General features: G+C 46.8%; 1 protein-coding gene across 1 annotated transcript in view; it reads right to left on the bottom strand.

Annotated features, from left to right (window-relative positions):
* The window catches only part of LOC106540135 (uncharacterized), an 86,135-nt gene that overhangs the window by 50,021 nt on the left and 20,903 nt on the right, over positions 1-15,211 (bottom strand). The window contains exons 10-16 of the mRNA XM_087729260.1: positions 12,962-13,173; positions 12,347-12,432; positions 11,690-11,820; positions 7,291-7,437; positions 6,558-6,748; positions 5,120-5,202; positions 4,289-4,425 (exon numbers count right to left, since the gene is read on the bottom strand). Coding sequence (XP_087585386.1) covers positions 4,289-4,425; positions 5,120-5,202; positions 6,558-6,748; positions 7,291-7,437; positions 11,690-11,820; positions 12,347-12,432; positions 12,962-13,173 — 987 coding nt within the window. The remainder of the gene's footprint in view (positions 1-4,288; positions 4,426-5,119; positions 5,203-6,557; positions 6,749-7,290; positions 7,438-11,689; positions 11,821-12,346; positions 12,433-12,961; positions 13,174-15,211) is intronic.

Below are 15,211 nucleotides of genomic sequence, written 5' to 3'. Positions count from 1 at the left end.
ACCAGTCTGAAGGCAGAAGACAGGAGAGCGGAGCTGATCATGCGTAAGACCTTCCAGGCTGCTTTGTGGGCCATCAGGGCGGCGGTAACCGCATCCTTCTTTAATAGGTCCGCCATCTTGTGGCTGGAGCAGATCCGGGACAGGACGCCCGCCTCAGACGTAAGACTTCAACAGGACATCACGAAGCTGCTAGCGGCGATCCAGTTCTCAGCCAACGCAACCCTGGATGTGGTAAAGTATTCCTCCAGGGCTCTATCATTTTCTGTGGCGTCTAGACGCCTTCTATGGCTTCGTCATTGGATTTCCGGATAAAGTGGCCCATGGTGGAGGCAGAATACACAGGAGACAAGCTCTTTGGACCCGCTCTGGACTCCATCCTCGTCGAGGATAAGAATAAAAGGAAGGTTTTCCCGTTCACCACCAGACGCACAGATCACAAACGCCAGAAGGGCTTTGTACCGACCGCTGGAACAGGACAACCAGGCTCACAGGTACTCTGCACCCAGGTACTCCAGACAGGGGGACAGGCAGTTCTCCAGGGAGAGGTTCAGACCCCAACAGGCCGGCAAGTGGCCCTTTCGAGGAGGGGGCGGCCACTCCTTCCGCAGGGGTAAGTGATTCGGCATCGAATCTACCCATCGGCGGTCGCCTTTCCTTTTTCACAGCTCACTGGGAAGGCATCACCTCAGATGCCTGGGTCCTCCAAACCATCAAGGCAGGGCTCCACCTGGAGGTCCGCTCTCTTCCGCCCAGTAGATTCCGCACCTTTCCCTCCTCCAAGAACCCAACTAAACGCGCTCTCATGCACGAAGCCATCTGCCACCTCCTGGACATTAGTGCCATAGAGCCGGTCCCGGAGGAGGAGAAGGGATCAGGTTTCTACTTACACCTTTTCCTAGTCCCCAAAGGTTCAGGAGGCTGGAGAGCCATCTTAGACCTTAAGCTCTTGAACTCCAGGATAGTCTACTGGAAGTTCAAGATGGCCTCACTCAAATCCATCTTGGAGGGGGTCAGGGAGGGGGATTTCCTAGCCTCCATTGACCTCACGGAGGCCTACCTCCGCATTATGATCGCCCCCGACCATCGCAGGTTTCTCAGGTTCTCCTACCAGGGAGACCATTACCAATACAGGGCACTTCCCTTCGGTCTGGCCTCTGCTCCCAGAACATTCACCAAGGTAATGGCCGCAGCCTACCTCCGTTCCCTTCCGGTCAGATTACATTTTTATTTAGATGACATCTTAGTCCTAGCCCCCGCAGCTCCCCACACAGAGAGGGATTTAGCTACCACCATCAGTACCTTGTCATCCCTGGGGTTCTCGATTAATTTCGAGAAGAGCCACCTAACTCCCTCCACCAGGCTCCAACATCTGGGTACCATCATAGATTCAGTGGAGGGTAGGGTCTTCCTATCCCAGGAGCGTGGGGACAGCATCGTGGAATTGGTCCAGGAGATTCGCAGGCTCCAATCTATTCCTGTAGCACTTCTCTCCAGGCTCCTCGGGAAGCTCATCTCCTGCATTGGGATCGTCCCCTGGGCTCGCCTCCACACCATAGACCTGCAGTGGTTCCTACTTCCCCACCAGAGGAACAGAACATCCAACGCCAGCTTCAAGGTCCTAGTGACCCCGCAGGTATTGCTCTCCCTTCGCTGGTGGAGGCCTTCCTCTCTGGCGAAGGGATCTCTGTTCAGGGAACCGGACAGGCTGGTCCTCACCACGGATGCAGGTCTGTTCGGCTGGGGAGCCCACCTACAGTCCCAGCTGGCCCAGGGCTGGTGGACACCGACGGACCTGTGGAGGAACATCAACTGGCTGGAGCTAAGGGCAATCCACCTAGCCCTGCGCCGGTTCAAGCAGATGGTCACCAGGAAGCATGTCCTGGTTCTCACGGACAACATGGCGGCAAAGGCTCACATCAACAAGCAAGGGGGCACCCACTCCGTGGCTCTTCGCGATGAGGCAAAGCGCCTGGGGTGCTGGGAGGAGCAGAACCTCCTGTCGATTCGAGCGGAGCACATCTCCGGAGTGGACAACCAACAGGCAGACTGGCTCAGCAGGGAGACGGTGGACCACGGGGAGTGGCAACTTCATCCCAGCACCTTTGCCCACATCAGCCAGAGGTTCGGTCATCCGACGGTGGACCTCTTCGCCACTCCATCGAATGCACAGGTTCTGAAGTTCATATCCCGGTTTCCCACACAGGGGGTGGTGGACACCGACTCTCTATGTTGCAGGTGGCCGGCAGGCCTCCTGTACGCCTTCCCCCCGCTCTCTTTCATACCAGGGGTCGTGAGGAAGCTAGTGGCAGAGAGGGCAGAGATCATCCTGGTAACCCCTCACTGGCCACGGCGACCCTGGTTCGTGGATCTGGTGGAGTTGTCAGTCCTTCCCCCTTGGCGTCTCCCACAGGAGAGGATAGAGCTGCGCCAGGGGAGTCTGATCCACCCAGACCCAGAGTGGCTCAATCTAACCGCCTGGTCTTGAGCGGGAGCAATTGAGGGTGTCCCAGATCTCTTCTAGAGTCATCAGCACCCTGGAGGCTTCCAGAAGGAGATCCACTACCTGCATCTACGACGTGACATGGGCCGCCTTCGCCGTCTGGTGCCAACCCAGGCAGGTAGAGCCTTCATCAGCCTCCGTCCCTCAGGTCCTGGACTTCCTCCAGGACGGCTTGGATAAAGGTTTGGCTCACAACACCCTACGCAGACATGTATCGGCTCTAGCCATCATCCTCCGAGGGGAGGGCTCACAGTCCCTCTCCCAGGTTCCAGTCATCAAGAGATTCCTTAGGGCAGCAGCCAACCTCCGGCCTCCGGTGGTCCACTGGTTTCCCACCTGGGATCTTCCCCCAGTTCTCCAGGCACTCCTGGAGCCACCCTTCGAACCCCTTAGGGAAGTTACCCTTCAACTTCTCACCCTCAAGGTTGTCTTCCTTGTGGCCATCACCTCGGCCAGGAGGGTTTCCAAGTTTAACGCTCTTTCTTCTAGGGCCGACCTCTGTACTTTCCACAATAACAGTCGTCCTCAGACCTGACCCGGCTTTCATGCTCAAGATCAATTCCCCCTTCCACAGGGGACAAGAGATCAATCTCCCAGACTTCTGCCCTCACCCTTCCTCTGAGAGGGAGAAGTCCTGGCATCGCCTAGATGTAAGAAGGGCCCAGCGCATTTACCTAAAGCGCACAGCCCCCTTCAGATGGTCGGAGGCACTCTTTGTCTCCTACCACACATCTGCCAAAGGCGCCAAGGTCTTGCCTACCACCATCAGCAGGTGGATTAGGCTGGCCATCTCCAAGGCCTACGAAGCCCGAGGGCTGCCCGTGCCACAGGGCATTACTGCACACTCCACTAAGAGTGCAGCCACCTCAGCGGTCTGGTCCACCCAGGCCCCCATCGAGGACATCTGCAGAGCTGCAGCCTGGTCTTCTCCTTCACCATTCATCAAACATTACCGGCTAGATACCTATGCCTCGGCCGAGGCATCCTTCGGGAGGCAGGTTCTTCATGGTGTCCTGGACACTCGGGCAACTCAGGCCCAATAATCCCTCCCATGGACATCTAGCTTTGGTATGTCCCACACAGTGACTCCTCCCACGCCCCACCTTGGAGACTGTCAGTTGGTCCTACCTGAACTGCATGTCTCAAGGGTGGGCGTGGGAGCAGTCACTTCCTGCCCGTCAGGCGCCAGCGCCGGGCCTGAGTGGCATTCACAGACCATTCACGTTTCAGGAAGAGAAGCTGCCGTTGGTTTTGTTTCCTTCTCTTCCCTTCCAGGTCCTTCTTCCGAACCATCGGTTAATCTGGGGAGTCTCCAGGAGGAACAGAGGATGTGACCTCAGATTTCCTCAGTCTCCAGGCAATTGGGCCGTAACAATACCCACACAGTGACTGCTCCCATGCCCACCCTTGAGACATGCAGTTCAGGTAGGACCAACTGACATTCTATAATAGGAAATAATAAACTTACTTAACCAAGAAAAAGTTGTATTCAAAATATTTTGAATATAATCTATTTATTCACATGGAATGAAAAAAGATGGCAACCATGGCTGTGCAATTAAAACTCTGCCCATTAATCACAGTTGTTATCTTAGCTTTACTGACCCCACAGCAGAGGCCCCATTGATCATTCCATTGTTCTAAACAATGTGATGTTATCCCTGTGGGTTGAATAAAAATTAACAATAAACGTATCAGGCATAAGTTATTATTTTCTAAAGAGAATTTGCTCAGACTTCAGTTTTCCCAACAGGTTTTGTTTAAAACAATTCCAGCAGCAATACGTACTATGGCAGCACTCTTGTTTGTGAATAAGCGCATGTCTCTGGCACTGCTATAACGAATATAGTTCCCAAGATACATCACAAGCCAATTGGACCTCTCGGGATTGCTGGGATTGTAGCATCGTGGTCTGCTTTTGCTTGCTGTATGAAAAATTATTCCAGTTATTTTTAAAGAAATCTAATTCCAGACACTGATCTCTTTGATACATTTTTAACCTGGTTTTTATTTTATAGTTTTTAAAGTACTTTAAAGCACTTGCATTTTTAATACCACTAGAAAATGCTATAAACAAACTAGCTAATATTAATACAATGCTAAGAATTAGGAGTTAACAATGTTATGGGATCCAGACTGGTGGCAATTACTGGTATCGTTTTCTTTCTGACTGTTCCTGGCAGAAAACCAGCAGGATCAGTCTATGGTCATCTCAACTCCAAGACTTGAGATCAAGACAGATATATCACACTGTCATAGTGACACATAAATAAGGGATTTCTACTACAGCAAGCAGTTTGAAATAGATATGTGACTTTTTCTTCTTCCTTTAAACTTGTGAGGGAAACTTTATGTGCAGGAGTTTTGACAGACCTTTTTACATGAGGACTCCAACTTAGGTGGACATTGGCTTTTATAAGCCAACCTATTTCAAACTACATTGAAGACTTGTAGAGACTTAATGAACCTCATTCTGATGTGAAGGTCCTTGTGCCTTGTGCTGATCTGAGAAGGTGTTACATGTGAGCTATGTATGGTTACATGTTGGGCCTATAGTCAGCTCTACATGCAGCACCTCTTGCGGGGGAAAGAGAAAGAAAACTTCTTCCATGGCCTTACCAATCAGATAAGCTTTGATGGAAAAGTAAATTTCTTCTTCCTTATCTTTGAACATCACAATATTTTCATTCAGTTTGTTCACTCTGTAGAATGAGAGGTATGGAGTAAATATTGGCCAGTAGAGAGAGAGAGAAAATCTCAGAGAAGCAGACTTCTTTCTTGCAAACTCATTAGCTTTACTAGCTGACCACCACTTAGCCAAACTATTAGATAAACACATAAAAATAAACAATCTCTTTGATTCAGAATTCAAAATCTTATTGGGTGTAATGTAAGTTCCAACAAGCAGAACATAAATAAAATGTTGAATGGAAGAAGCTAGAGACATTTTAAAGACATTTTAAAGGATTAATAGAGTTGGAAGGGACCTTAGGGACCTAAGCAGGGGACCCTACACCATTTCTGACAGATGGCAGTCCAGTTTCTTTTTGAAAACTTCCAGTGATGAAGCTCCCACAACCTCCAAAGGCAAGTTGTTCCATTGGTTGATTGCTCTCACTGTCAGAAAAGCTCTCCTTATTTCAAGGTTGAATATTTCCTTGTTCAGTTTCCATCCATTGTTCCTTGTGTGGCCTTCAGGTGCTTTGGAAAATAGCTTGACCCCCTCCTCTTTGTCACAGCCCCTCAACTATTGAAAGACTGCTATCATGTCTCCCCTGGCCCTGGTCCTTCTCTTCCCTAGACTCTTCCCTAGGCAGGCCCACTTCCTGCAACAATTCATCATATGTTTTAGCCTCCAAACCCCTCATCATACTGGTTGCTCTTCTCTGTACTTTTCCTAGAGTCTCACCATCTTTTTATAGTGTGGTGACCAAAACTGGATACAGTATTCTAGGTGTAGTCTTACTAAGGCTTTAGAGAATGATATTAATACCTCACTTGATCTTCATTGTATCCCTCTGTTAATGCAACTTAGGATTGCATTGGGTTTTTTGGCTGAACCACTGCTGGTTCATATTTAATTGTTTGCCCTCTAAGACTCCAAGATCCCTCTCACAGTTACTGCTATTAAGCCTGGTTTCACCCAGTGTACCAAAGATAGGAATGAGTATACAATTAGTGTACCAATGATAGGAAAGAAAATTGACAACACTCTCATTATAAAATGCTTATAACAATAACCACTTCATAGTGCTTTACAGACCCCTCTAAGTGCTTTACAAAGTCAGCAACTTGCCCCCAGCAATCTGGGTCCTCATTTTACTAATCTCGGAAGGCTGAGTTTAAGCCAAACTCCTGCTTATGGGCAGTTGGCCTGCAATGCGGTATTCTAACCACTGTGCCGCCATCACTATAATTGCTTATAGAAAGCAAGTCTTCTTTTTCGAAAAATCCATTCCTAATTCCCATTAGTTGGATACTGCAGTGCCATCTATCTGGAGAGTTCCAAAGTGAGGTAGGACTCCATGTCAGCATATTGACATGGCTACATACTTACATTTTTTGGAATGTCCCACAGCTGGTGTTCAAGGTCTCACTAGCATTCAACATATCACCATTAAGAAACATGAAGAAATCAGCCAAGCGTCTATCCAGCCACAAGGACACCTCAGCCTCTTCGCTGCTAGAAACCACACTGGGCCACAGCCCAGCCAAAAGAGCTGCCTTGGTGCTGTTTGGAAGAATGTCCTGCAAGAGGAAAGCTGTAGAACTAAGATCTGAGTGCTAGAAATCTAACCAGGGATGAGAACAATAAAAAAAAAACAATGCCGATACATCTCGTGGGCCAATTATGCCCTTTCCTTGACTGGGAGGACCTAGCAATTGAACTTTGCCAGCATTTCAGACAAGGCTGCCCTCTAGGCCATCTGCAACAGGGTTTTTTAATCACAGCAACTTTAACATGTGTGTACTTCAATTCTCAACCAGAACTGAGGTTGAGAAAGACTGTTATGAAAGTTATAGCTGGTTCAAAATGTAGCAGGGCAAGCAGCAACGGACACGTGTCACTGCTGTGCCATGAATGCAATTCAAGGCGCTGGTACTTACTTTTAAAGGCTTTCATGGCATAAGATCTGGTTACTAGTATTACATTCTGTAAGTTGCCCAGAGTCCCTGGAGTGGGCAGCTATATTAAATCTAGTTTATAATAATGTTTATACTGTACATACATATTATACTTAAAGCTCACTTTTTAATAGTTTGTTAAATAATCCATAACTGTTTCTTACAATAATATTTTTCTGGTAAAGTCTGTCAATAAATAAGCCAGTTTTATTATAGATCTTTAACACAGCTGTCAAGAAAGGATCATCATCAATGAATCCCTCTCTAGAAAACAGGTCAGCTAGATCATATGCCGGAACAGTATTCACAATCTGAAAAAAAAGAAAAAGAATAGAAAATCAGCATCCAAATAAGACCAGTGTCAAGCGCTGCAGGGGGGAGGGGGTCCAGCCCCAAGTTCCTGCCCAACTGCCCGTGCAAATCCAGGAATCAGCTCCACCAGCTCCTGCACCTTCCCAATTTCGGGCAATGTTTGATGGGACTCCTGGAAAGCTAGCCTATTTCCTAAATGGAGTTTGGGCACACATCAACCAATACAGAAATCAATACCCTTACGACCACGAACTGGTTTCGGCCGTTACGGAAGGAATGAATGAGGGGGAGGCATCCGAATGGGTAGCAGAGCTCCACGATGAAGCAGCTCCTGAATTAGAAGACGCTGATGGATTTGTTCAACAGATGCGAATCCGATTTAACAGTATTGCCGAACATGTGGAAGCGGAAGCACAAATCCAAGGGTTGAGGCAGGCCAGGCATCCCGCAAAAGAATTAGTTTGGGAGTTTAGGAGAAACTCGTTCAAGAATGCCCTAGATCCTAAACTGAGAGGGCGTGCAGCATCCGAGGGGTAACGGAGCACATCCAGAATTGGTATACTACTGCAGTTATTCTGGACCACGACCTCAATCCCCACCAAAAGCCGACCACTGAAAAGCTGGCTAGAAGACCCCTGGGATGCCGAACCCAAACAAAGCAAGCCAAGCCATCTACCCCCAAATCAGCTGGAACAATAAAGTGCTACTGGTGTAGCCAACATGGGCACAGAGCTTTGGAATGCTTGGACCTGGCCCCAATCCCACAAGCGCGTACCCCGCCACAAGTGGGACAAGAAGGACCCCATGAAAACCACCCAAAAAGAGTCATCTCGCCGACCAAATGGACGAAGTCTCTCCCCAACCTGAGGAGACAGTCTGCCAGACGGTGAAACCCTTCCAGGCTCAGCAGAGGAAAACAGCAGCGAAGATGACCTGATGATAACTACAGCTGTCCGCCCCTTTGTCATCAAAGCCAAACTTACATTGCGTGGGAAGGGGGTAGAAGGGAAGGTAGAGGCAGTCTTTGCCACGGGCTGTAGATGTTAAATAGGAGAGGGGACAGGACCAAGCCCTGCGGCACCCCATATTTGAAGGGCCTAGGGGTCGACCTCTGTCCTCCTACCAACACCAACTGCGACCTGTCAGAGAGATAAGAGGAGAACCACCGTAAAACGGTGCCTCCCACTCCTACCTCCCCCAGTCTTTGCAGAAGGATACCATGGTCGATGGTATCAAAGGCCGCTGAGAGCTCAAGAAGCACCAGGATAGAGGAAAATCCTCTATAGAGGAAAATCCTCTATCCCTGGCCCGCCAGAGATCATCGGTCAGCGTGACCAAAGCAGTTTCGGTGGAGTAACCAGGCCTGAAACCCGACTGGAAGGGATCAAGATAGTCAGCTTCATCCAAGAACCGTCGGAGTTGAAAGGCCACCACCTTCTCAACAACCTTCCCAACAAAGGGTAGGTTGGAGACTGGACGATAGTTATTAAGAATAGCTGGATCTAGAGAAGGTTTCTTAAGGAGGGGTCTCACCACCGCATCCTTTAGGGGCTCCTGTAGAGAGGTGTTAATAATTCTCTGGAACCAGCCTCGTATAACCTCCTTGCTGGCAGAAACCAGCCAGGAGGGACACGGGTCCAGTAAGCAGGTGGAGGCACTTACCGCTCCCATGGCCTTGTCCACTTCCTCAAGAGTAACAGGTTGGAACTCAATCCAAGAAATCCAATCAAGGCCCACCCCCGGCATCTCGGCAGGAACTGCCCTAGTGGAGTCCAGGTCCATCCGAATCTGGGCGACTTTATCCGACAGAAACTGAACAAATTCCTCAGCTCTTCCCTGCAAGGGTTCCTCCGCATCCCTCCCCTTCAGAAGGGAGCGGGTAATCCTAAACAGGGCGGCCGGGCGAGATTCTGCGGACGCAATAAGAGTGGAAAAATGTGCACATTTTGCCGCCCGTATCGCCACGAGATAAGCCCTAATATAGGCTCTTAGCAATGCTCAGTCAGATTCGGAGTTACTAGCCCTCCAGCATCGCTCTAGGCGTCTCTTTTGGTGCTTCATCTCCCGGAGTTCCTTGGTAAACCAAGGAGCCCTCCTGGATCCACTGCCATGGAGAGGCTGCAAAGGCGCAATCCAGTCAAGAGCCCCAGCCACCACTATATTCCAAGCAGTGACCAAGGACTCTGTTGGGCTGCAGGCAAGGGAGTCAGGTATATCCCCAAGCTCCGTTTGAAATCCCAATGGGTCCATCAGTCACCTGGGGCGGAACCACTTAATCGGCTCCACCTCCCTGCAGTGGGGGAGTGGTTTTTGAAAGTCCAGCCTCAGTAGGAAGTGATCTGACCATGACAGGGGCAAGATCTCAATGCCCTCTAATTTCAGATCACGTCTCCACTGCCCCAAGAGAAACACGAGGTCGAGCGTGTGTCCCGCTGTATGAGTTGGGCCCAGAATTACCTGGGTCAAGTCCATGGAAGCCATGAACTCCTGCGCCCCATCAGAGCATTCGCCAAGAGATGGCAGGTTGAAATCCCCCAATACTATAGGTTTGGGGAATTCAACCACCAGTCCGGCTACTGACTCCAGGAGCGCAGGCAGGGCTGTTGCAACGCAGCTGGGAGGTAGGTACATTAGCAACAAGCCCGTTTGACCCCCAAGGTCCAACTTCACCAGAAGAGACTCACATCCGACAATCTCCGGAGCAGGGATCCCACGAGAAACCAGTGACCTTCGGATGATGGCAGCTACTCCCCCACCCCTTTTCTGGTGTTGCGGTTGGTGAAGCACCTGAAACCCTTCAGGGCACATTTCAGAGAGGGGGACTCCTCCCTCATGGCCCAACCAGGTTTCAGTAATACATGCCAGATCTGCCCCCTTGTCTAATATCAGGTCCCGGACGAGGGGAGCTTTGTGAATCACAGATCTGGTCTTTGAGATGAGCTATTGGGGCTGGAATGAGGGAGTTCTTAGGTCCCTTCCCAATAGTCAAAATAATTAACCCAGTAACAGTTCAACTCAGCCCGCCTAGAATCCTAGGGAAGATTCAACCAGTTTTTCACTGTAGCTTGCTGAAACCTGTGATTGGGTCTAATTTAAGACCACTGACCCAACCAACCCCTTCTCCAGTAGTAAATCAGGGAGAAACTCACTACAAAGTGAAAAAAATAGACTCTAGATTATATAGAGGTCATTTACAATATTTAGTACATTGGGAGGGATACCCTTTGTCTGAAGCTACATGGGTAAAAAGTGGAACGTAAAAGCTGACAAGTTAGTGAAACAATTTCATGATAAATTTCCCGATAAGCCAAAGAGGCTCCCTGGGGGAGGGAGGTGGTTAGTTATACTTATGTTAACCCCCTACATTATTCTCTTTACAGGTCATGCTTTTCTTCTGAGGGGAGGCTGCCTGTCAGGCCTGCAAGCCATCTTTTCCTTTTGGGACTTTAGGCCTGCAACACTTTCTATTATGCATTTTCTACTGTGGGAACATGGGAGGGGGGATTATACGGAGTTGGGTGATATGTAGCCATAACAAAATTATTTCGGGAAAGCCAAGGTCACTCTTTATCTCTACACCTGTCCGGAACTGGATGGGTAGAAGCTGCCAGTGTGGCCGTGGGAGATTGGGCCATGAATTTGTTGGTGTAGGGGCAGGCTCTTGAACTTTCAACTGGGTGAGAAAACCTGGAAGCTTTCAGATTCGGGCTTTCCCAGATGTGCCAACATGGCTCTCTTAATAAATTAGAACTTTGAGGAATCCTTTGCCTTGGACTCTGGTTTACTTTTGGATGCTATTTGGAACCTTGACAACTAGAGGCTAGTGAGGTTAGCATAGCGAGGTAGCAAGAAGGACTCATGCCCTGATTGTACAGGAGAACAGATAATTTTTTTTGGGGGGGGGGCAATGCAGCTCCCCAGTGTTGGCTAAGTGGGATATTTTTCACGGGTCGTTCCTGCATGAATGATTGAGAGCCAATTTGAGCTAGTGGTTAAGGAACTGGGCTAGAAACTGGGAGACTGTGACTTCTAGTTCTGGCTTAGGAAAGAAAACCAGCTGGGTGACTTTGGGCCAGTCCCTCTCCCTTAGCCCACAACTTCAGGCTCAGTCAACAAGCCAGCCAACCAATTCCTACCACAACTAATAGATCAACAATCTGCTGAACAACAATCTGAAGCAGAAATTAGGAAGAAGAAAAATCTGCATGCATATTTAGATACAATTTTGTTGTGAATGAATAACAACAGTACCTTTGGGAGGTCAAAGGAGGGAATTAAAGTTTCCAGATCCTTCAAAGTCAGGAAGTCAACAAAACCCTGAAATGTCTTTTCTAGAAACACCCAAAAATTGGTGTGCGAAACATAGCATCGAAGAGAGGAGACTGAAGAAGTCAAAGAAGGGAGGACAAAAGATATTTCAATAAAAATCAGGTAACATCATTTGGTAATTTTTAAATTTCTCAAGTAAAAACATTATCAGGATGTTTAATATTTGAAACATCAAGCTTGATTTTTCCAAAATTAGAAATTTATACTTGATTTAAACATTACCCTTTACTGAGGATGAAAGTAAAGCCTACATCCTTAGTAATAATCATACTGATATTTATTTAAAACATTGATAATGTGAAGTTCCTCTTATGTATCATTTTAACAATCATTACAAGAACTCTGTAAAAGGTAAGTCAACACTCTGAGCCCCATTGGGGGATCCAAGAGCAAAGGGATGTAGCCACAGGGGAACAGCATCCTTAGGCATCTAACCAAGTCAGCTAAATAGGGTTCTTGTGAAAGTGTCCTTCACCCCTTATAGTCTCTGCTGTTCTGCCCCCTCCATCCAAAATGCAGCACACCAGCCTTTTGCTTGGGGCAGCTTAAAGCACTGGGACTGCTCTGATTACTAGTTACCTGAGATCACCCTAAGGATGGCTTCGAAAACTTTCTGTCGGGTAGCATTGCCAAATTGACCAAGAGAGCCATTTAATAGAGTTACTCTGTAATACAGAAAAAGTATTATTACTCTCAACCATTCAGAAAGAATGCAAAGTGCTCAAAAGGGCTGATATGCAAGACAGACAGGTGCAGGTGCCATGAAGGCTCCTGTCTACATATCTAGCTTAGACTTGAGTGTGTTGTGCAACAAGGCAACAAGGAATGTAAAGCCTACGAGGAAAATAAAGAATCCCTCCAAGCCATGAATCTTTTAGGAAAGCCAATTGTCTCACATCTCCGGTCTGTAATATATAACATAATATAATATAATAACATCTATTTACTAAAACTAGTAAAGTCACATATTTATTTGGACAGCCTTATAATCCAGTAGATAGATATGGTGTGTGTGTGTGTGTGTGTGTGTGTGTGTGTGTGTATGTGATAGTGATATGTGACATGTGATATGTGATATATGACATATGAAATATGACAAATCTATAACAATAACAATTAATATGGCGCTTGAAATAGCAGAATTAAAGAACTTATTGAAATGAAATAATTGTAAATATGTAATAGAGCTCATACACAGCATTGACAGCAGAACAATTTCTGGTCTCCAGATCCTCAAATAAGAGTGGAACAAGTGAACTGTTTATTCCTGATATCAATTTTGGGAGATATTGCATCATCCAGTGTGTCAACTCCACATCATCTGCCTTTCGAAGTATGGGCTGGGCTGCCACCAGCAAGTGCTCCAGAAGGCTGGCTTGGACCTCCTTTGGCAGGCTAACATTGTCCTTGAAAAGGAAGATCAAGCAGAAGAGTGTGACTGAATTATTCTATTATTTCTTGAGAAAGGTATTAGATGAAAGTAGAAATTAGATGTTTGGGCACCAGGTGGACTCTCTCATAATCAGATGATACTTTGACAAAAGTTTTGCAATTGTGCCTATTCCTAATATCTATCCAAGGATTTCCCTTGATGGGTGCACTTCCGTTTCAAGGGACCTGTTTCATCTGAAACTGCCTTAGAATAAAAGTCACATCCTGCCAATGAACTCTCATCAGTGTATCTCCTCCTCACTTCATCTTGGCTATAATACTCATTGGAAGAATAACAGAATAATAGAGTTGGAAGTCTTCTAGTCCAACCCCCTATTCAGGGAGGCCCTATGCCATTACAGTCAAATGGCTGTCCAATCTCTTCTTAACAAATTCCAGTGATGGAGCACCCACAATGGCATGGTGTTTCACTGATTAATTGTTCTAACTGGCAGGAAAATTCTCCTTAATTCTAATGTTTAATTCTCTCTTTGTTAAACTTCCATCCGTTACTTCATGTCTTGCCTCAGATGTTTTGGAAAATAGGTTGATCCCTCTCTTTTTTGTAATAGCTCCTTAGATATTGGAAGACTGCTATCGTGTCACTCCTAATTCATTAAACTAGACATACCCAATTACTGCAACTGTTCTTCATGTGTTTTCGCCTCCAATCCCCTAGTCATTTTTGTTGCTCTTTCTGTATTCTTTCTATAGTTTCAACATCTTTTTTATATCATGATGACCAAATAGAGTGGTAAGGAAAGAAAGATGGGGAATAGATCCACATTTTTTAAAGGATGTATTTTATACATGAATCAAGACTCAAAGATGGAAAAGCTAGCTTTCCAATGTGTCCAGAAAAAAAATGAATGATACATCATTTTAGAAAGTTTACTAAGTCAATGTATGAGAACTATATTATGTAGATTCTAAGTATGACTTTGGGCCAGTAAGTCTCTCTCAGCCCAGCATACCTCACAGGGTTGTTGTTATGGGAAAATAGGAGGAGGAAGGTGTGAAGGAAATGCTTGTTATTTGTAAAAATAAAAAGGTTGGATACACATTAAATAAATAAAGTATATGAAATTATGTAGATAAATCAAACAAATAAATGATTTCTAGAACAGAAAGTTACCTTAGTGAAACATGGAAAAAAGAATAATTCAGCACCATATAGGAAAGACAAAGCCAGGAGGACACAAAAAATAAGTAATTGGAAGCCATCTTATTCAAATAAAATTTTCAAATAAAAGAATTAGTTACTGACTTTTAGCCTACAGGCTCATCCCCCAGTGTCCTAACTGTGACTCAAAGATGCTTCATTAAATGTTCTTTTGGGACCCAGTCCCATGAGGCCATCTTCATCTCATCCAACCCATGAATTTTATCTATCTAATCCAATGTTAATGCAGTGTTTCCATCTCCTCCCAAAACAAGTCTTGTGGAGGCTGGTGGCAACCACAAATTTGTCAGTCACATTTTAGCCCCATGTGTGTAAATAGTTTGTGGTTCAGAGTGTTATACAAATTGTTAGTTGGTCTTACCTGAACTGCATGTCTCAAGGGTGGTGTAGGAGCAGTCACTGATAGCGTATTGTTACAGCCCAATTGCCTGGAGACTGAGGTAAATCTGAGGACACTCCCTCTGCTCCTCCTCCTGACTCCCCAGATTAACCAATGGTCCAGATGAAGAAGAACCTGGAAAGGAAGGGACAGAGAACCCCCCAACCTCCTTCCTGGACCCTGACTGATCTGTAGCTATCTACTCAGGCCCAGCGCTGGGCGCCTAAGGGTGGGAAGTGACTGCTCCCACACCAACCTCGAGACATGCAGTTCAGGCAAGACCAACTGACAGTCTCCGAGGTGGGGTATGGGAGGAGTCATTGATAGGGGCATACCAAAGCTAGATGTCCATGGGAAGGATGGGCCTGAGTTGCCCGAGTATCTAGAACATCCTGGAGAACCCTCCTCCCGAAAGATGCCGAGGTATACGTATCTAGCCGGTAGTGTCTGA

Source organism: Thamnophis sirtalis, unplaced genomic scaffold (assembly GCF_051295495.1).
Source record: "Thamnophis sirtalis isolate CommonGarterSnake01/CBP01778 unplaced genomic scaffold, rThaSir2_p1.2 scaffold_14, whole genome shotgun sequence".
Taxonomy (NCBI): domain Eukaryota; kingdom Metazoa; phylum Chordata; class Lepidosauria; order Squamata; family Natricidae; genus Thamnophis; species Thamnophis sirtalis.
The sequence above is the reverse complement of the archived record's forward strand: the minus strand, read 5'-3'. Positions and strand labels throughout refer to the sequence as shown.